Source organism: Equus asinus, chromosome 1, assembly GCF_041296235.1.
Source record: "Equus asinus isolate D_3611 breed Donkey chromosome 1, EquAss-T2T_v2, whole genome shotgun sequence".
NCBI classification, from domain to species: Eukaryota; Metazoa; Chordata; class Mammalia; order Perissodactyla; family Equidae; genus Equus; species Equus asinus.
In genome coordinates this window covers 169399536-169422588 of record NC_091790.1, presented here as the reverse complement: position 1 = coordinate 169422588, position 23053 = coordinate 169399536, and the positions used below count along the sequence as shown (strand labels likewise).

Sequence of the window (23053 nt, the reverse complement as noted above, 5' to 3'; positions counted from 1 at the left end):
TTTTTTAATGGCTTGAACTTATTTTGATTAAAAGGGAAAAAAAAAGAACTTCCTGAATTCTATTCCTGAAACCTAAAATATAATGTGTTTTCTTCTTGTCTCTGTTTCGCTTGATATTCTTTGATCTGAAATGTCTGGTGATTTCACTTTGGCTTCCAAGTGTCCCATTTAATCACCACACTCCTTGATGATTCTAGATGTGTTTGAAAAAGAATTATGAAGGGAAAACAGCCTTTGCCATCATAGCTTTTTAAAGTCATTCATTCATTCAGCTGTTAATATTTATCGAGTGCCTACTACATGCCAGGCACTATACTTTGTGCTGATTAATGAGACCTGGTGCCTGGCCACAAGCAGTTCAGTCCTGGACTTTACCCTTTGAGACCAGCTGCCACTTTAACTGCTCATCCTTCCTCTCAGCTCACATTCTGCAAGCAAGGCTAAAAGTGAATGAAGAATGACAGACTTTAGCTAGTACCTGCCTCCATGCATCCTAGTTGATAATTGCCAGAAGGCAACAGCTTTTCTCTTTCTGTCCTATGCATAACATCTTCCCGGTGTTAGGTCCTGCTTAAATACAGCCCTGGAATGTACCCCGATGTTCTTTCTCCCTGTTCCAATACTGTCATTGCCATTCTGCCCACATTTTTACCTTATACCTTAAGCACCTGTGCGCTTGTATGTGCACAATCATCTATTCCTAGAGGTGTGTTAAAAGAGCATGGAATCAGATTTTTGCCCCTTTTTCCCCATCTTTGTGATGTGCAAAAGATTAATAGGTAAATAAGCATTTGATCCTGTTACTTTGGATATTCCCGACCATGGCATATTAAGATTTATGCCTCTAGCGTTTGAATGGATGGAGTTATTTTTGTAAGATGTGACCTTCCGTCAACGTGTTTTTTGCAGAGGGTAAAATGTAACAACAGGAATAGTTTTGAAATGTTGGCCTGGCTCTGCCACTTGGCCTAACAATTTGGGCCCTAGTGTGAGGGGATCACGACTTCCAACTGAAATTATCATTAGAAGCTGGAGAACAAGGGTGTTATTTCTAAGACATCAGGTTGGCCAGGAAAGCAGGATAATCAGTCCTAACAAGAAAAATAAGGCCTGTGGAATCTTCTTGGGCTGGGGGTGGTCAGAAAGGCACTGACATATTATCCTCAAAATAGTGTCCATATAGTCTTCCCTGACTGAGAGAAAAGAGAAGCATTTAAAAAAATTGTGCCATTTCCTAGAAACCAAGAACTGACCAAAGTTAAAGGTAGCAAGACTGCAATCTTGAGAATAGTTGTTTTTTGCTTTTGTTTAATTTTTGTTTCTTAAACATTAAAACCTGGCTTTTCTGGAAATTCTTCTCCTACCAAGGGACCCTTTGACAGTAAGCTTTGGTCTTACCACAGGTCAGAGGATTGGCTTGATAAATCCTTGGGGATGTGATTTGAAGTGGGGAGGTGTTGCCTTCATCCCTTGGCACACCCCTTCTTACCTCCAGCTGAATGTTTCATCCAGCTATCGATGTGGTCACTGAGGAAGAAATCCCAGTTAGCTGTTGTCCAAGACTGACCATGACAGTCATACTTCCAGGCAATTCCTTGGCCAGAGTCCTTTTCTCTGGTATTTGTCCTTATCCATTTGGAAGCATTGCCAGAAACAGTAGGGCCGATGGCATATGTCCAGACTGAGGGGAATCTCATTGGGAGGAAGTGTTTCTCTCTTCAGCTTCGAAAAGGGTAGTGATGTGGGTATGCAGATTTTGTAAAATTATTATAGCAGTCTGACATAAAAATGTGAGAACTGATGGAAAGAGAAGACTCCTCGTGATAAAAATAAGTGTTTGATTTGTTGGCATTTAGTTGAGAATTAGACCATGTCTACAGTTCTACTTTCTGCACATTTCCTCCTGTATTTTAGAGATCTCATCAAAGTGCTCAAGTGGTATGTGGACAGGATAACAGAAGCTGAGCGGCAAGAGCACATCCAGGAGGTGCTGAAGGTAATAACACACTGTCGATCGCAGACATCGGAGTCTGACAGAGCTGTTGCATGGTGATGCTAAACTAATTGGTTTCCTGCACACGGGCAATAATTGGTGATGATATATTACTGACACTCCAATTCAAGGATCTTAATCAGTTTATGGCTGCTCCAGAGCTGAAATCTGAAAGAGGTTTTGACAGGCTCGCCCAGTGGAACCTTCTCGGGATTGTATCCTTACTCCTCTGGGCTCCAGAATGCCTGAAGTGAAGTCTAGGATTGGCTGGAGGGAGAGTTTATGAGAGAAGACTATAGATGGGCAGTTAAGCTTAGGAGTTCCTGGCTCTTGCTTCTACCACCCTGACAGAGACCATCTGAGAACCATTTGTCTTAAACTTTGGGAGAGAACAGAGTGGCTTAGCAGGGATCACAAAGAGGAAACCTGAGGTTTTACTGGGTCCCATGGTTTAACGCTGCCTGCATCTCTGGACCCTATGTGCTCAGTGTATATGGAGAGGCTAATACATTATTTGCAAACGTGTTCAGAAAGAATACAAATTCTTAAAGGGGTTGTCCAGTAACTGCCCTGGCAGTCTTCGATTCCTATTATTGAGTGCCACCCTATTTGATGTCAGTAGATAAAACGAGACAGATATGCCTTTTATAAAACAAGCATTTTATTAATTATAAATTTATCATTTTGGTCTGATTGAAGGTAAAATACCAAGTGGCAAGAGGACTTCCCAGCAAAGCAAGATCATTTTTGAAAGGCAGGCTATTATCTCTTTGTTAACTAAATTAAAAAACCATCTGAGGATCAAAAACATTTAATGTTTGGACCTCTTGAGAATTACATAGATTTTTTACATTATCTGTACATTTTCTCTCATTAGGCATTGGAGAAAAATGGGTCTTCCCCTACAAGTAAATACTGTTCAAAAATCTCATGGGGCCTTAGTGTTTAAATCAATAATTTAAAAGTCTAATGTTGTACCATAGTTTTTAGCTTGTCATTGTTAAATAATACTTTGGTTTCTCTTGGAACTAACCTTTTAAACATTTTATTCTAAAAAGGCACAAGAATATATTTTTAAGTATATAGTGCAGTCTCGAAGGCTGTTTTCCCTCGCCACTGGTGGACAAAACGAAGAGGAATTCCGCTGCTGCATTCAGGAGCTCCTTATGTCCGTCCGCTTCTTTCTCTCTCAAGAGAGCAAAGGGTCTGGAGCGTTATCTCAGTCACAGGTAATTTTTTTTCATCTCTGCTGAATAGAAGAGAAATGAATGCAGTTTGTTTATTTTTACATAGCAGCATAAGTGAATGTTTTCTCAATGAGAAATCCCTAGCTGCGGTTCATATTTATAGCTTAACCAACTTGATATGGGCTTTAGAAAGCCCCCCGGCTTCTGAGTTCCGGCGGAACAGAAGCTGGCTGCCTTTCCTTGGACTGTTCCCACTGATTGGAGAGGCTATTCAATTCCAGTCACCAGGACACATACTGATGGTTAGCCTCACCGTTCCCTTCAGCCTTGGAGAAGGAATTTCCCTTGAGCCAATCAGTTGCCGCGGTTTTCCCTGAGCCCTGCACTGCATTTTAATCTGTCAGGTTGAGACTCATTATATTGGACTTGGCTAAACTGCGTGTTGTTTTGTTTTATTTAACTTGACCCTGATCATCCTGGGCCTGATCTTAGATGGCTAGTGCTGAGCGACTGTTGCCAAATTCCATTACTGGCAGTAGCTGCACATGTTTTGTTTAAGAACAGGATCCATCCACTTTCTGAATCACATGGCCCTGGACATGTTCCAAGAAATAATTCTGAATCTTTCTCTGCACTTTCCTAATCCTTCTCGTATACTTTAATGACTTGGTTGAAAACCTGTCAGATGGAGAAGCAATCTCTTTGCTACCATCCCCTGGAAATTAGAGACTTATAATTATCGAGAATTGGGGCATAAGATAGGAGATTAGAAGACAAAACTAGATCCCTAATAGTATTGTTATAATTTGGTACCATTTCATATTTGGAAGGCATAATGTGAAATAGCAAAACACCAAAAATGTACCAACGCTCCAATAATAATGCCATACTTTTTTGACTGTTTGGGGGGTGTTCTTGTTACTCTCTTCTTTACAGAGGTGGATTGGTCTTCCATCTGGGCAAGGATACAATTTGGGCTCTTTTGTTCTCAGAACTTCACTACTTCTACAGAAACTATTCAAAATTTGTATTTCCATTTCTGAATTTTTCTTTTTAACCTTTACCAGTTACAGGGACAAAACTTAACTAATTTATATCTGAAAAGTACTTTCTTTACTCTTAAGAGTAACCTTAAGTCATAGTGTCTCACTGAGATGTCTTCCTGGAGATACAAGAGGTTTTTTCTTTCTTTAAAGATAAAGCAATATTCCTTTCCCTCAGTTGTTTTTCCATTGAATCCTAGCAGTCTCCCTGAGATGACTTGGGCTGCTGTGGTACAAAGGAATAGAGCAGATCTCCTTTTATCTCTTTAACATATTGACTTCCACTGCCCTTGATGCTCCAAGTGCCATCACTCAGTCAAGGTAGTGAAACAACTTTAGTGTCTTCAAAGAGCTGTATTAGATTCTTCTTTTCTTGACTTTAGCTTTTTATCAAGAGATAATGTATAAAATGTGTACATAAATTTTCTGAATATCTTTGTAAACTCCACTGAAGTCTTTCTGCATTATTTTGTGCAGTATCCCTTCCTTGTAAATTTTGGTGTGATAATTTATTTTAATTTGATGCTAAGAAAAACTTCATATAAAATGATGATGTGGTTAGTTTTCTTTATTAAGCAATGAGCGCTTCATCCCTCTGTATTTTGGGAGGATAAGGAATGCTACCCACCTCTTCCCATTCCAGGTTCCCTTTTGACCCCACACCTTCATAGCTCTCTCTTCCAAGAAGGAAGGTGTCACTAAGCTGATTGATCCAGTGTGTTAGTTTTCCATTGCTGCATAGCAAATGACCATACGTTTACTGGCTTTAAATAACACCTGTTTCTCAGCTCACAGTTCTGTACGTCAGAAGGCTTGGTTGTATTTTTTGCTTAGGGTTTCCTACAGCCAGAATCAAGGTGTTGGCTTTGATGGCTTATCTGGAGGCCCTGGGAAGAATTCACTTTCAAGATTTCAGGCTTTTGGCAGAAATCCTTGTGTTTATCAAACCAAGATTCCCATTTCCTTGCTGGCTCTCAGCCAACAGTGAGACGGGGAGAGGGGTGCTCTCAGCTTCCAGAGACCTCTCGCATTCCTTGGTATGTGGCCCCTCCATCCTCAAAGCCAGCAATGGTATGTCAAATCCTTATGCTTCAGATCTCTCTGACTTCACCCATCACGAGCTGGAGAAAACTTGTCTTTTAAGGGCTCATGTGATTAGGTCATGCCCATCTGGATAAGCTCCATGTTTTAAGATCAAATGATTAATAACTTTTATTGCATATGCAGAATGCCTTTTGCTATGTAACATGATGTAATCATGAGAACACCACCATGGGACAAAGGTCTTGGGGGTCATGTTAGAACTCTGCCTATCACATCCAGAGCCAAGAATATCCATTGTTAGTCTGCCGTAAAGGCAAAAACCCAGTTTTCTTGCTCCATTTTGCATTTTTTCCATGTGGGCTACAACTGAGGGCAAATTTTGTCTCCTGGACGCAGAGCAGCCATCCCAGCCATCCTTCCTATTGGATCAATGAACGGCTGCCCCGCAGATCTGGCCATCCTGGTCCTAGTAGGAGGCTCATTTAGTCCCCTTGACCTAAGTAAGCCCAGCTCTCTAATGACTCTGTCCTTGGGCGCCCCGACCTAGGCAGAACTGCTGCTAACTTAGCTGTTGTAGCAGTGGTTTCCCATTCCGTGGACAGATCCCTACCCTGGGAACCCCAGGAGAAGAAGAGGAATAACAGAAGGCGTTGAGGCCCAAAACCCTGCCCCAAATTTCTATTAATTATCCTTCTTTATTTTCTTGGCTGTCAAGAAGGTCAAAACAAAATTGTAGTTTTATTTTTATTTGCAGTAAAAATCCTTAGCTTAGATACCCTGGTACAACTGTCTTTCTGCCCTCATCACGAAGTCCTTGTTCCTTTATCCTTTATTCTTTTTAATATATGTATCCTACACTGCAGGCACATTCAAATGCTTTTTGAAGTAAAAAGGTATAAATAAAGAATTAATGGATGAATTTAGGGATTCCTGAGGAAAATCAACTTCATTGATTTTTCAGTGATTAGAAAGCTGAGCTCATTTTATTTTATTTTTTAACTTCGTCTGTATGACTCAGCTCTTTGCGAAGTGAAATGAAGGTTATATAAATATAAGCTTTAACAGAGAAAACCAAGTTATTAATTTTAAACTCATTCAAGTGAATCTATGATTTTTAGGAGTCAAGGAGAACATAGCTGTTGACTGTAGCAGCTTAAGCATTTTGATGGCTCTGGTATCAAAAACAGGTCTTGGCTCTCCTATAGATTTTAGCTGCTTCTGTATGGATAAATACCAAAATCCGTGAATTTGAATTTGAATTTGATTCTTTGTTTGAATCATCAGCACATGCAGACTTGACCTACTTTCCGCTGGTGTCAGGTCTCGTTGGTAAGCCGGCTAGCACTCAAATTTCAGCATCATAGAAACATATGCCTCCTTCTCCCACTAGGTGGTTGAAGCTGATCGACTTTTCCTTCCTTTGCCCTCCTTTTGTGGAATTTTAAAAGGCTGAGTTTCTTTGTTTTGGTGTACAATCCTAGCCCAATTTTTTAAGTATGCCCCTTAAGATTTGATATTAGCATCTTTTTTTCCTTAAAAAATGATTATCAGATTTCTTTATTTCCATAAAGGATATTGTTCTTAGTACACACAGTTCAGAGTTTACAATAGATCTTGAAAAAACCTAAGGGGTTGTTCTGATGATCTTTTCATTTTACAGGTGATGAAGCTGAAACCTAGGGGGCTAAAATGGCTTGTCTAAGGTCGCAGAGTTGATTAGAACCAAAGCTGGTACTATATATAGTCTAGGTCTTCTGATGCCCTGTCCTGTGTTTTTCCTTTAATCAATAAGTTGAGTGCTTTAGGGAATTAATGTTTGGTTTCTTAAAGGTAAATTAGATTTAAATGAGTACTTCAGAAAGCTGCTCCAAACTGGAAAGAAATAAAAGTGACTACAGTCCAGGTCTTGGTTGAGCATTCTTTCCATGTGATCATGCTACATTTTCCTGATTCTGTGGGGGGTTTTTCCAATCATTTTGCTAATGTCAGTGATTTTCCAGAATTTCCCAATTTTTATTATGTTGCACCTTTGCTCACTTCAAAAGATTGTCCTTTGTTGCTATACTTTTTTGTTTAAAAATTGCCCTTTTGTCCTTTTTTGCTTTAGGTACTAAAACATTTTATGTTCATTTTCCTACCATTCAAAAATATTTGTCACAGTTTTAAACTCATGGGCATTTTTACATCTGATTTCTCATGGCCTATCTAGGAGTTGATTTAAATTTCATCTTTTTCAGGCTGTGTTTCTGAGCTCCTTCCCAGCCGTATACTCAGAGCTGTTGAAGCTCTTTGATGTCCGGGAAGTGGCCAACTTGGTACAGGACACCCTGGGCAGTCTGCCGACCATCGTGCACGTGGACGACTCCTTGCAGGCCGTTAAACTGCAGTGCATTGGCAAAACCGTGGAAAGCCAGCTCTATACCAACCCAGGTAGGGTGGTGAGTCTCTTGGATGAAATAATGTCTTTAGAAAGCCATTACTTACATCTTGCAGTCATAGGTCAGCAGAAGCAATTAAAAAAAGGAAACTGACAACTACTTTCTCAAAAGCATTGTTTATTTGGATGGTAGAATAAATTTAATAAGTAACCAGATACAAAAATGTGGCTCTTAAAACTTTATTTCTAGCAAGAATGAAAACTCTATTGATTAAATAATTGGTTCTAATCACAAAGAATTGTAATATAGGGCATACTTTTCTTCTTGTTACAGATGTCATTTTTTTAAATTTCAATGAAATTTAACGTTTTCTCTCAGAGATGCTTACAGGGACCTGACATGAACCTTGTTTGTTTGTCTCTTTTGTTCTTAAAAGTTTTCCATCAATATAATTAGTTTTTGGGTGGTGAACATGATGTAATCTATACAGAATTCAAAATATATTACAATGTACATTGGAAACCTATATAATGTTATAATCCAATGTTAGTGCAATTAAAAAAATTTAAAAAAAAACATTTTCCATCAATCTGTGTTCTGAAACTGGGTGAGAGTGTGGGTGTATTGTCATTTTTTATTTTATCCCAACAGCAAGTGATCAGTTACTAAATTAACTTTGTCCTACTATCTGTTATTAAATTCCATTGCCTCTTGTTTTCTTCTGGTTTTTCCTAAGATAAATAACAAAAGCCCAACCTCATTTTAAAGTTTGTTTTAAGAAGTTTCCATCAGTATCACTAAATTAAAAACTTAAAAATTGATTTTATTGGAAATTAGCTTTCTACATGAATGCATATATGTGTAATAGTATTTTTGAAATAGGGTTTCAAATATAGTCAACAAACCTTTTTTTACATTATTTTATTGTAAAATAGTTTAAACATTCAGGCAAGAATAGGATATCACATGAGTAAATGATTAACAAATCTTAACAACATCAAGTATTTGCTTTAGGTCTTTTATTAAGAAAGTCATCATTATCAAGAAACTTAGGCCCTCCTGTGTATACTCACTTCCTTCATAGACATTCCCACTATCAGAGATTCCATTCCCATTTTCTATGCCTTTATTGTATAACTTTAAAAATATATTATTTATTATCTTTTCAAACTTTTTTCATCTTTTAGTCTTTATATGATGACATGTTGTATATCATTCTATAGAGTGCTTCTTTTTGACTAATATTCTATTTTTATATTTATCCATGCTACTAGTTCATTTACTTGTTTACTATTGTATAATATTTTACTGAATGAGTAATCATGGTTAGTTTATTTTTTCTCCTGTTGATAGACGGTTAGTATGTTTCTGATTTCTTTTCCCTAAAATAAACAATGCTTCAATCAATGTAAAAGAAAGTTCAGCCTTCTGATTTCTTCCCATAAAAATACATCTTATCCTGGAGAAAAGATATTTCTTGTGGTGATTTACAAACTCGGCCTCTCAGAGCCCTGCAGGTTCTGCTGCAGTGATCAGGGCCTCCTCTGAGGTTGGGAACAGGGAGTATGGAGCGGAGAGGCCGGAGGTCCAGACTAGGCACCCCAGTTTGACTAGAACACCAATTCTGCTTTCACTAAACAGAGTTCATCCCCATCTCAGAGGAATTGGTTATTTCTGCTGTATTTCTGCCTCCCTGGCCAGATAATTCTTTGTTTGGTTAAAGTCTGACATCGAAAGAGCAACACAGATAATGAAAATTGCTTTCAAATATAAGGAAATTATTTGGGAAGATTATGTTCATTATATGCCTCTGAGAGATGTATTCTGTCTGTGGATTCAGTTCCTTGTTGATTAGTGATGCTCAGTAGGTAGTAGAAAAATCAAGACTAAAGAGATACAAAGAGAAAAAGCTGCTACAATCCAGGAGAAAAGATATTGGGTCTTTGTGGAAGGTAGTGAGATTATTTATTGGGATGGGGGTGGAAGGACTCAGGAGACCCAGGAAATGTGGACCCTGGGTGTCTGTGCTGGTGACCTGGAGGAGAGGCTCAGAGCCAGTGCTGGGAGGCTATGATTGTGACACTGTGGTTCAGAGGAGGAAGAAAAGAAGGGAAAACCTGCCTCTCATGTTATGTGGGACAATCCCTGTGGAGGATGACTGTGGAGAAGCGTAAACCTGTGGAGAAGCAAAAACAGCTCCCGACCAACGGCATACTTAGAAGCACACACAGATGCTAGTGAGAGGAAAGACTTCTGTCACTGCCCCAGGAGGATGAGGCTTAGCTTGATGTTTAGTGACTCACCATTGAAGAAAACAGAGACTGTCACGTGTGACTGACAGGGCACATCAGGAAGGAGCCGCTCTTCAAGGAGAAAAACAGCAAGCGTCCCTAAGAGCCTTCCAAGGTTTGAACTACCCTCTATTTCAATCACAGAGAAACCTAGAAATCATAGGGAAATCACAGGGAAAATCACAGGGAAACCAGGAAAGCATTTCTAGTGACTCCTAAATTCTAAGTCAGAAACTATGGACTTTGGGGATAGATGGAGCATATCTGTGTCGTTCAGTCGAAGGATGAGATATCAAAGGAAAAGAAGATGTGCGATGCAAATGGTAGATGCCATAGATGGTGTCAAAGAATAGGATAGGATGTCTTGGATTGTGTTAAGAGGAGAGTGTGATTTCCTACAAGGACCATGGTACATCTCACAAAAATAGGCAGATTATGTCTAACCGGAGAGGGAAGAAAAGGGACAATGTGAAACTGTGTAATTAAGGGCATAGTGAGGGTACAAAGAATCACGGTAAAAGAGGTTCCAGTAGCCACAATCCCCTGGGAATAACAGGTAAAACGGTTAACACTTTTGATCTCTCCTTTAAAAAAAAAATGCACATATACAACCTACTACTTACAACAGAGAAATGATTTTTTTTAGGGAGCTTGGAATTTGGATACCCCAGTTTTGTCATATTTCCCCAGAAGTTACCATAGCCAAATGACAGGGAGAGGGTAAAAAATTACCTAGGAACTATAAACATAAAGAAATGAATTGCGTCTCCCAAATATGGAGAAATTAGACTCATGCATTAGATACAGTTTTGGTGTGTTAGTTTCCTATTCCTACTGTAACATTTACTACAAACTTAATGGCTTAAAACAACACACACTTTGTATCTTACAGTTCTGTGGGGCAGAAGTTCAAAACACTTCTCACTGGGCTAAAATGAAGGTGTCAGCAGAGCTGCATTTCTTTGTGGAGTGTCTAGGGGAAAATCCATTTTCTTGCCTTTTACAGCTAAAGACCACCTGCCTTCCTCGGCTTGTGGCTCCCTTCTTCCATCTTTAAAGCCAGCAGGGTAGCATCTTCAAATCTCTCTCTGAGTCTAACTTTTCTAAAGACCCATCTTTCAGCAATTGTCTTTGGCACATACTCTCTGTTCTGAGAAACAAAAGCGTCGTTGAGGCAGGCCAAGAATTAGACGCTTTGTCCTTAGCTGACTACATATCCAGTTGATATGTAAAGTCCTTATCTCTACTTTTTCTTGTCCCATTTGGGATTTATAATTTTAATCAAGAAAGTGTCATTTGTAACTTCTATCTGGCCAAGATTGTGCTACTCTGAGCTTAATTCTGATCAGCAAAGAAAAACTGGTTAGTGATATAGAAGTGAGGAGAATCTGGGAAAGTCAGTTCATTTTCTGGGGTTCATATTAGCCGGAGAAAGGAGTACAGGGTACAGTTGGCCACACTTTAAGAAAATACATTTCAAAACATTTTGATGAAAAAGACCTTAGATGTTACAATACCCCCCAGGAAAGACAGAAAGTTCCAAAAGTTGTCTTTGCACTAGAATCCTGTAGTAGGGTTCTCCTAGGGCATTTGACCAAACCTGAAGGACATAGCTAAGATTTGGAATCTAAGTAGATTGATATTCAATGTCCAATTCTAAGTCATCTGGGGTCCAGACAGAGTTATTTAAGATCTAAAAATTGAACAACTCACTTTTTCCTTTCTCCCCACAGTTCTCTTCTTCCTATTTCCTGAAGACCAAGAAAGGGTGTTTTAGGATAGGAATTTCTTAAGAAAGTAGCCAAATATAGTTTTATATGTTTTTGCTGGATACTCCTCAGTCCCCATTAGCACTTTTGTGTATTTCATACGAGGCTCCAAAAAAAATAAAGAAAGGGAGACAGGGAGGACGGTGAACTAGAAGACTTTTAAAAGCGTATTCTGGGAATTAATGCCTCCCCTCCCCCTCCATTTTAGGCCTTAATATAAAGGGAAGACATTTGATGGTTTACCTACTCATTTGACAACTTTAACAAGAAAATCTTACTACAGTTGATGGGTGCCTAGTAGGTTTTATTTCTTGGAACTATAGTGAAAGTATAGTTTAGTATTGACTTTTCTTGAATTGCAAATGATTAGATTCCTTTCACACTTGAAAATGCCGTTTGTATAAAACTTTTCTGCATGCCAGAGCTTACAAAGTAGTACCTGGGCCTCATCAAGATTAATAGAGTCGCGTAAGTAAGGGATTCTCTTTTCTCTAGAAGTGGAATGAGAATGCAGGGCCATTGGAAAAAGTGTAAAGACTTCAGATTTTTTTAGGTAGGTTTCATGTTGGTTATCCAATATAAAAAAAATATTTTTAAAAATTATCTGAGACTTCAAGAAAGCATTTGGTTAAAAATCCTTAACGTTCCACCGCCTCCAGCCTGGCTTCCTTCATTCCCTCCCTCCTCTCTGCCCTCAGCTGTGTTCCCCTCAGGCTCCCTTTCTCTAAGTGGAAAAACTCAAGAGAAAAGGCCTTTCTTGGTGTCCTCTGCTATCAGGGAGCTTGGAGAGCACTGGCTCAAAGTTTAATAGTTTCACATTTGTTCAGGCTCCATTCTTGGCTCTCATTAAAAGTTTGTCCACATAATTTTTTTAAGTATATATTAGTTAAAACCACGTTAAAGTGTAGTTCTTAAAGAAGTACTTGAAAAGGAGCTTCTTTGGAAAATAATTTCTACATCTTTTCCTAGAAGGGACAAGATAAAATTAAGAGTTTTAGGTAATACATCACTGAATATAGAATTTAAGATGAAAAATATATGTCACCAAAATCATAGTTGTGACCCTAAGTGTTATCTGTGGTGTTTGAAAATAAATGTCAACGTCTGCATTTTGGGCGACTCAACATCCAGTTTAAACTTTTTTCTCTTACTTTGTTTCTAAACTTTTCAATACTGGTTGGTATGAGCAAGCACAGTACTGGGGAAAAGATGAAATTTGGATCTTTTCCTTTCTTACACATCCCTCATCCACATTTGCAAAGATTTTCAGGGGGTGGGGAGCAGGGCCAGGGTGTGTGTCTTGTTTCTGGTGCCACAAGCAGCTGCCGCAGTTTGTGTCAAAATATGGTGTTGGGAGTAGCTGAGTTCTCCTGGTGGCTCAGGGCGAGCACCAGCAGATGGAGTCATTGTAAACTGGACTGTGATGATGTGTGTCCTACTCACTTCCCATTTAAGCTGTGTTAAAATTTGCAGACAGAAGTGTCAGCCTCCATTTCAGTTGCCTCTCATATCCGGTAGAACTCATGGTGTAGTTCATTTATTCATTCAACAAATGTTTATTGTGGGCAGAGACCACTCCAGATATTATGTTAGAAATATTGTAGCAAATTAAACAGATATAGTCCTTGTCCATGGTCTGTTTATAGTGTAGCCTGAAAGCAGAAGTTGAACAAGTAACTAGAGTTAGGACAGCAGTTGTGCAGGGGCAAGTGTACGCGGTGCCACGTAGCAGGGAGACCTGAGTGAGTCTTGGGGTTCATCCCACTCGCGTAACCTTAATTAGTGATCCATGTGCTGACACAACTCCCAAAGTTGCACTTCTAGGCCAGATCTCTCCTCCAAACTCCAAAACTGAGTAGCCATCTGTCCTCTCAAAATCTTTACATGACGTCTCACGGGCTCCTTACACTCAGCATGTCTAAAATGGAAACCTCAACTTTGTCCCCCTCCAAGCCTGCTCTTCCCTGTCTTGGCATACGGCAGCACCATCCACATAGAAACCTGAGAGCTGTTCTTGAAACCCTCTTCTCCCTTTTGCCCTTCATCTCCACCTATCACCAAGACTCCTCTTGGGCCTCCATAGCATCTCTCCCATCTGGCCACTTCTCCCCACTCCACCTGCCACATCTCCAGTCCAAACTACCACCTGGTCTGAACAGCCTCCATTGTTTCCATACGTGTTTCCCATCTCTCCTTTCTCCTATCCACCTATGTAGCCAAGGTTCTCTTTCAAAAACTCATCCCAGCTGATGTCACTCCTGGCTCCTTGACTCACATCCGCATTGTTTTGTTGTTTTGAGAGTACGCTCCAGGACTGATATTCCAGGCCTCGTGATCTAGCCTTGCCTGCCTGCCTGGTTCCATCTCTGTATTACTTCACTCTGTTTGGAACCCACTTTCTCCTCCTCCTTTCTGAACCTAGTTGATCCCCATTCACCCTTCAGGGCTCAGTTTAAGTCTCATTGTCTCAAGAAATCTCCTGTCTTCCCTCCCCACCCCATTATCAGAATTGGGTATTTAGTTGTTTAATGTCAGTTTCTCTCCCTCCCCACAGAAGGAAAGCCTTTGAGGGCAGGGGCTTTATTTTGATCACAGTTATATGTCCAACTTCCAGTATCTAATGCGTAGTCGGTGCTGGACAGACATTTCATGAATGAGTGCTGTGGACTGGGTCATGTACTAGGCCTCAGGATGGAGCAGCAATCGCTATTGAATAAATGATGCTATAAAAAGAAAAGGAAATCATATCGGAAAAGCAACTTTTGAGCTACAGATGATCACGAATATGACAACAGAATAGTATGGGGTGTGGGAGTCCCAGATCAGGAGCAGAGCACAATTGACAAAAGTAAGAAGTAAATCTAAGGCCAGACCTCCTTGTGTTGGTAGCCCAGTGGCAGGCATGAAAAGAAACGTGAGACTAAATCTCTCCTAAGAGAAGTCAAAAAGACAATGAGGGAAAGCAGACAAACGCTGATAAAGGTGCTCTCCCAGTCGTGGATGCCTTGCATTCCTTATCATTTTGCTTTGGGAAGGATACCCCGTGGTGGAGGTAGCCAGGATGGGATTAAATCCAGCGGGTAAGATCCGTAAGCCACACACGGAGATCCTCCTTGGCTCTCCACTGCTGTTTTCCTCTGTGATCCTGACGTTGTCTGCATGAGAATGTAGCCCCTGAATCGTCTGCAGTCCTTTGTGCTCTGTGTTGTCTGTCCTCCAGTGTCTGAAAGGCTTGTTTGCAGGTTTTGTTGCTGTCTGTGATACTGGCAGTTCAGTGCCTGGTGGCTTTGATCACAAAGGCCCAGCCCAGCTTTGATTTCAGGTTTTCTGCCATTCTGGTGCTTCTGTGCAGCCAGCAGCTCTGCTACATGCAAAGCTGTGCCACAACCTGACCCCGCCCACCTGGTGTACAATCTCCCCATCCTGGGGCTGCCACAGAGCAGCTGCTCGGGCATCCCGCTGATGTCCAGCCCACGCTGAGGCCTAGTTTGTGGAGAGTGCTGGCAACCCTGTGTCCTACCACAGGACGCACAGACTCGCTCCCTTGTGGACAGAAGCTAACTTCAAGGATCCTAGTCTAAAGCTTTGTTGATAGAGGAGGCAAAAGGTCAGTTTGTGACTTGCCTCAAGATTAACCTCAAGGAGGAAATCTACCAGCATTTCTTAGCTGCCTCTCCCCGTTCCTAGCCCCACATCCATTGGGAATTACTAATGGAAACTGGCTTTATCCACACGTGTGTACAGGCAAAACAAAAAGTAAATGAGAGCCACTCCTTTATACACTCAACAAGACGCACAATGCCATGAGCTTTGCCTGAGATATGGAACATGAGTGTATTGACCCTTTCAAGGGCAGAACCTGCATAACAGATTCTACTGTTAAGTGTATGGAAAGTTAGTGTTCGTTTAACTATGGGTTTTCTTTTTTCTTTGGGCCTGCTTGATGAATTCAGGTGTTTTCTTTTAAAGGTAAAAATTAGCATTTTAACCAGTCAGCTTGTTTGGCATTTACCCCGATTCTCTCATTTGCATTGGCTGACATTGCCCTAGTAATGGAGAAAAAGTAAATGGGATAGTCATGTATTTCTTCTTATACACACCACACGCGAATTGTTTCCCTTACTTACTTTTTTGCAGTAGATATTTTCTTCACAGTTGGTTGCAAATTGAATTTTTAGAAATCAGATCCCACTGACTCCAGGAACATATCAGATAAGCTTTATCTTCCTTCCTAATTAAACATCGCCAGGCAGGGACTCCTGTCATTTAAGCTTTCAGTTTCTTTTTCTTGGTTCTTTTTGTGAAGTAATTGGTTTATAAATAAGTATTTAAGTTCCCTGGTCAGTCTTATGTTTAAGCCTGAGATGGATTATTTCACGAGTTTGGATTTTAATATTTTGTGTTCGTTTTCTTACAGTGAAAAATGCCTGTTCCTTACATGGGTTGTTTTGATGGTAAACCCAAAGCCAGACCTCCTTGTGTTGGTAGCCCAGTGGCAGGCATTAAACGAAATATGAAACTCCAAACCTCACTTATAAAGAAGTCAAGAAAACAATGAGATAAATCAAACACTGATAAAGGCACTTTCCCTGTTGTGAATGCTTTGCATTCCTTACGGCTTTTATCAGGATACAGAATCAGATATTCTGTTACCTATGGATATACCTTATTACACTGGCTAGAAATCCAGTACAGTGTTGAATTGAGTAGATGAAATTGGCCATCCTTGCCTTATTTTTGATCCTAAGGAGAAAGCATTCAATCTTTCACTATTATGATAGCTAAAAGTAGGCCTTTCATTAATGTCTCTTATCAATTTGAGGAAATTGCCACCTATTCTTACCTTTCTGACAGTTTTATCATGAATGAATACTGAATTTTGCATGTTTTTTCTAGATCTTCTGCTAATATGGTGAATTACGTTGATTGATTAACTTTCAAATGTTAAACCAACCTTGTATTCCCAGGACAAATTTATTTAATCATAGTGTTTTATATTTATATATAGATATATATATAATATCTATATGTAAAATAGATTTATTTTGCTAAAATTTTATAAGGCTTTTTGCATCTATGTTGATGAGAGATATCAATCTGTAGTTTTCTTGTAACATCTTGGCTAATTTTGGCATCAATAATGCTGGCCCCATAAAACAAGTCAGTTGGGTTCCCTGTCTGTTCTGTTTTCTGGGAGGATTTGTGTAGATTTGATATGACTTCTCCCATAAATGCATCATAGAATTCATAGAAGCCATCTGGGCCTGAAATTTTCCTTGTAGGTTCTTAACAAATTTGATTTCTTTAATAGGTATAGAGTTCTTTAGGCTGTCCTTCTTTTTTTAACGAGTCAAGTGGAATTATAATTTATGCAAACTATTTATAAGACACATGGGTTTTTATAAACCAAGAATAATCTATCTGAATTGTTTACAGATGACATCTTTTAGAAAACCGAGCACAACAGGGAAAGAAGTTGGGCATTTGCAAGTGGGCACACCCATAAATGATATGATCATTATGGACCTATAATAAATAATAATTTTGTGCTTGAGACATCCTGTTGAAAAATAAACACTCAAGACAACAAGCATACCTTCTATTTTGTTTTCAAAAGATTGAAATATATACTGAATAAGTCAATTTTTAGGTTACTTATCACCTTACTATTTCAAATACTTATTTAATGGCAAGTTCAGGATCCATGTAAGACTCCCAGTTAATGGAGGATTGATACATATACAGTCACAATTCATTACTGATGGATTCACTTACTTGTGAAAATTTACTTGTAACCTCAAAATCAATATTTGTGACACTTTCATGTTCATTTCTGGACATGCACAGAGTGGCAAAATTGAGTTGCAAGATGCACACATTCCTAGCTGAGGTCGAACAAGGCGGTGCTCTGCCTTCATTTCCACTCTCATATGGAGGTGACCAGAGGCTGGAGGCAGTAGGGGGCAGTGCCGTGCAAGAAGCTCCAGCTCTGGGACCTGTTGACAGAGTTTGAATCCCATCTCTGGGCCCTGTTTGTGGGGTAGCCTCAGGCGAGTCGCTTAACACTTCTGATCCTCGTTTTCTCTTTTGTAAAATAAACAAAAGAGAATCTGCTTGAGTGAGTTGTTTAAAGGATTTCAGATTATAATCTATGTAAGATTGTACAGGTATATATATATTTCCTCTAAGAGAAATGATTCAATTTTTGCTGTTTCATTGTTCCCAGTGACTTTTTAGAACTTAACGACCATGAATAACAAGAATCGACTGTATTTATTTTTCCTTCCTGATGACAGTATACAAATACGATTTTCAGATATTAAATAAACTTTGCTTTTAGGGTGAAGCTCATCTGGTCCTGAAATAATACATACTTTATATATTGGTGGAATTTATTTGCTAAAGTTTTGAAAAAAGGTTTTTGTATCTATAGTTAGTAAAGGGATTTTTTAAAGGTGTGTAATCTCACAAGTTTAGGAGAATGGTAGAGAAGATGACAACATTTAAGAGATGTCAACAATTTTTATAAAGATGAGTGGCAACTGCCCGCAGACAAGAGAAGGCTGACCCATGGACAGGTGTGTGGAGCTGGGGTGGAGCCAAGAGACAAACTAGTTTACACTGTAGAACCACAGACAACTCAGGGCGGTTTCAGAAAGGATCAGGAATTGAAAATACCAGATATCTCTAAAGATTAAGAGTGCTAGAAGTAGGGAAATTGGTTAAAAAAATCTTTAGAAGGAACAGTTAGCACCCTGCCTCAATCCCCACCTCTATTTTAGCAAGAAAATGGAAAATTTACTCTCGAGAGAAAGTGAATGAGACATGCCTGGATTGAGAAGAATCAGACACTGCTAAATTTGGGGATGAGGTTTCACACTATAAACAGGGCCTCACAACTAAACCTCTTCCTTTCTTGATTTCAAATTACAAAAAGATAATGGGTTCATGCTCCCCAGAGAGGAGATTGCAGATTCCTCTCTAGAGAAACTGAGCAGCCCACGAGAAGACATTTCAGATTCTGAAATTTGGGGGTCCCCTGATGAAAACATCTGGTTGCTTCCCCTCCCTTCGGCGAAGCTTCACCAGTCCACAGCTTGCCTAGACACACAGTGTTTTTTTTCCTCTTAGCATTTTAGTACCTCACTTGTAAGGATGAATGGACAGCAAAAGATCACCAGGTTCTGGAGAAAAATCTCTAATGCGAAAGGCAGAGGCCAAAATGAAGAAACAAAAAAAGAACTTGAAAGAAAAAGATAATTCAGGATGAAGAAAAAGTCAAAAAATATCTCTGTTTGCCCCAGAAAGATAGTGCATTCATGAAACAAGAATGGGAAACTATAAAAAGAGATCATCTAGAGAAATAAAGAGGAATGGCTGCATAATGAAAATGCAAAACATCTTGTTTGAAAATTATTAGGAATTACGTGATGGTGCAGCAGAGCGTTAAACCAAGCATGGGGCTTTCCTGAGCACAGAGACCTGGGTGACCACATGGGTTGCACAGCCATGATACTGGCCTTAGAAGTAAGAAAGAACTCGTGTAGATTAAATATATGATTGCATAAATATGAAAATTGAATAGAAGGGTTGGAAAATAAAGTAAGGAAATTGCCCAGAAAGTTGGACAAAAAGATGAAAAAATGTTCAAGAAACGTAGAAGATAAACGTTTAAGAGATTCATGACATGAATGTAGTCAAAGTTCCAGACAGAGGACAGAAAAAATAGTGGGAAGGAAATAATCCTAGAAATACTTCAAGGCAAGTCCCCAGAAGTAAAGGACATGGCTTTATAGATGTAAAGAGCCAAGTCAAGGCACTTATACTTATGAAATTTCAAACTAGCAGGAATAATTTCCTGAAAGCTTTCAGAGAGAGAAAAGCAAAAATAAAACAAAACAAATCCTGTCATGGACAAAGGGTTGGAATTCAGAACGGCAGCAAATGCAAAATGTTAATTTAGCCAGAAATTGTAATATAACTGCTTTTGAGAGGCTAGGGAGAAGAAAAAGGGGCAAAAAAACTAAATTCTCATCTGCTATAGTAGGAAGTCAGTAGATAATCAATCTCAATGAAAAATTAGGGAACAACAAGCGAAGCGTACCATTTAGATATTTAGAGATAGGCAATTAAAAAATAAGCCTATTTCCATAAAAGAGTCAAAGGCCTCTTGAGTGCAGGAATCGCAGGTTGGGGAAAGGAGCTACTGTTTTTCAATATCAACCTTGTAGAACTAGTACCTTTTCAACCACATATGTTAATAATTTGACAATTAAAATCAAAGAGTAGATAGGGATTTGCACGAGGTTTGCTTGGGACTACAGATGTGACACTAATACTTCTTCTCTCTTCAGATTCCAGGTACATTCTCCTGCCTGTCGTGTTACATCACCTCCACATGCACTTGCAAGAACAGAAGGACCTGATCGTGTGCGCGCGTATCCTTAGCAACGTATTTTGTCTCATCAAGAAAAATAGTTCAGTAAGTAAATACAGATCATAGTATGTAGTTCCCATCAAATGTCTTCTGGAAATAAAGTGTTAAAAGTCTTCAAAGAAACCAGGTAAAGAGTAACCCTCTGAGGTTCTCACTTTTATTTCCAGCTGGTTTGGACTTGATGCTTTTCCTCTGAAAGAATTTTTTTAACCTGTGGGATTGCTGTAACCCCAAATAACCTGGGTTTCCTAAACTTATATTTCAAGAAAGAACTGAATACTCAGGGAGAAAAATTAGAAATCTCAAAGCCTCCCACATGTGTCTTTAATCTTGATGAATGCTCTGTGGCAGGAATAAATTTCTACTTGCACAGTGAAGTCTTTTCTGGCCCATTCTGTGAAAGCCTGCATGATGATGCTCAGAGCTTGGCCGTTGCCCTTGGGCCTGGTCCTGTGGACATTGCGGAAGCAGAGGAAAGTCCCAGGAGCCTGGGGGTATCTTGCACTACAACCATTACTGGGCCCCAACGGTAATCACTAAATGGTTGTGGCTTTGGGAATTGCTGTTGGTGTTCCTGACTCTTGATGCAATGCAATTGCGTTAGAGGATGCAGTGCAAATAGAGAAAAATCACATGCTTGCTTATAAATGGGGGAAACTCAAGAGTATTCATGGCTCAGGTCATGGCTCAGGTTTCATCTGATGTGAAATCCCCCTATGAAGGATGTCCTATTCCAATTCTGTCAATCGGCACCTGTTAATTAAGCATTATACTCATCTGTAACAACTTTTGCAAAGCAGGGTTGGCCAGTGAGTACAGAGACTCCTGCTTCTCTACCTCCCTGTTATTACTATGCTGCATTTCCCCCATTTTTGTCACTCTTACTTATGATCAGCTTATAAAGAGCTCAGCAGTCAGCTGGCGTGGGACCCTAGTGGGAGTGGTGGAGATCGGGCCCCAGTCCTGTGGGAACAGAGTTGGCACTTGAGAGAAAAAGGCCAGGAGCTCTGTGTCTGTAAGTATAATAATAGAGACCAGCACGGTGAGGGATGATTGAATTTTACGCACCCCAATGATCCCAGGCCCCAAGGGCAATCTGGGACTGGGAGAAGAGTGGTGACAGTGGAGGACATTAGTTCTGCTTTAAAACTGTCTCCACACAGATCAGTAAAGCATGGCTATGCCATGCCTAGTTAGAATGGTTTTGCAAACTCTTAATTGCTAAGAGTAAAAAGTAAGTTAGAAAGTCGCTGCAGAAAACTGAAAACTTCAGGTGGTAGTGGAGGTGATATTTTTTTTTTATTTCTATTTCATTTTGGAAGTTGCAGTCAATTTTTGGACTTATCTGATAAGGAAATCAGAGCAGAAACTCTTCTCTGGGGGAAAAACCTTGGTAGTTTTCTTGCAAGAAAGTTTATCATAAAATTCTAGCCAAAAAGCTCTTTCACACTTACTCTTTCTGGAAGGTTTCTTTGCAAAGGCACTCTTCTTGGTAGGGAGCATTTGTAGCTAGCATTTCGTCTGGTGCAGATAGAATAAGAACTCAAATCCACGACATACAGTCATTGCAGAGCAATTCGGGTTGCTCTCTCAAGTCCTGGAGTCTGGGTTAGTATTAATTTTGCTTCAGGAAAGTGGTCCCCACTATGACCACTGATATTAGATCCAGTCTGTAGCTAATGATACTCACCTAGACTGAATGCTATTTGCTAATCTTCACATGTATGATTTTTTAAAATTCGTTTTTATAGGAATAGGCATTAGCACTTAAAATAGAGCTTTGGAAATGACTCCTGCAACACCAGTGATGAGAAGAATAAATGTAAACACAACCTAAAATAGAAAAATATCTCATAGACTTTTAGAACCAAGAGGGACTTTCAGTGAGGAATCAGGCACAGAAAGGCAAACTGACTTGCCATGGTCACATGCTGTGTTAGTGACATAGCTGATGCTCTGAATTAGTCTGGTATGCTTTCTAGGGCATCACCTGACATTTTTTTTTTTTTTTTTTTTGCTAAGGAAAATTCACCTTGAGCTAACATCTGTTGCCAGTCTTCCTCTTTTTTTTTTTTTTTTTTTTTGGCTTGAAAAAGATTAGCCCTGACGTAACATCTGTGCCAATCTTCCTCCACTTTATATGTGAGTCACTGCCACAGCATGGCTGATGAGTGCTGTAGATCCAAGCCTGGGATCTGAACCCACGAACCCAGGTCACTGAAGTGGAGCGCATCAAACTTAACCACTATGCCACGGACCAGCCCCTCACCCGACCTTTTTATTTGTATCTCAGGTATCCACTGCACTGCCAAGTTGTGTACTCTTGGGTAAGCTGTTAACTTCTCATGCCTTTGTTTTCTATAAAAGGTCATTTACATAGATGACTTAAATGACGTCCAGGTCTGTCAAGCTCTTGAGTTCTCTAACTCGTTGAATGTATATTTGGAAATGTGCTTTGTCTCCTTTTCCGTTAAAGAAGGATTAATATACATACTAAGTCACAATTTCCTGAACACATTATTTTTTTCTCTTAAGGAAAAATCAGTATTGGAGGAAATAGATGTGATAGTGGCCAGCCTGCTGGACATCCTGCTGAGAACCATATTGGAGATCACCAGTCGACCTCAGCCATCCGGCTCCTCAATGCGGCTCCAGTTCCAGGATGTCACTGTAAGATCATAAAGCAATGACACATGAAATAGAGCCTAGTTGCACTTGTTAAAGCTTCTGTCACTTTAAGGGTGACTTGCTGTAAGAATCTAGGAAATCTGGTCTTGGGAGAATGGCCTGTATGCATCTCAAATATAAATTAGGTAACCTTCATTTTGCTAGGAAAGGAGGAGAAGAAGTATCTTTGTTAAAAGACCTTGGATTAGGACATTTTTACTTTCAGAAAGTCTAATTTGATATT

At 39.6% G+C, this 23053-nt stretch overlaps 1 protein-coding gene across 6 annotated transcripts in view; it reads left to right on the top strand.

The window, feature by feature from the left end:
- DOCK4 (dedicator of cytokinesis 4) overlaps positions 1-23053 on the top strand; it is a 429709-nt gene that overhangs the window by 295163 nt on the left and 111493 nt on the right. For all 6 annotated transcript variants that reach the window (XR_011503969.1, XM_070512024.1, XM_044764600.2 and 3 more), the window contains exons 21-25: positions 1915-1996; positions 3052-3222; positions 7505-7697; positions 20060-20187; positions 22678-22812. Coding sequence is in view for 5 of the 6 variants with exons in the window: in XM_070512024.1 (XP_070368125.1) it covers positions 1915-1996; positions 3052-3222; positions 7505-7697; positions 20060-20187; positions 22678-22812 (709 nt within the window). In the remaining variant the exon portion in view is untranslated. The remainder of the gene's footprint in view (positions 1-1914; positions 1997-3051; positions 3223-7504; positions 7698-20059; positions 20188-22677; positions 22813-23053) is intronic.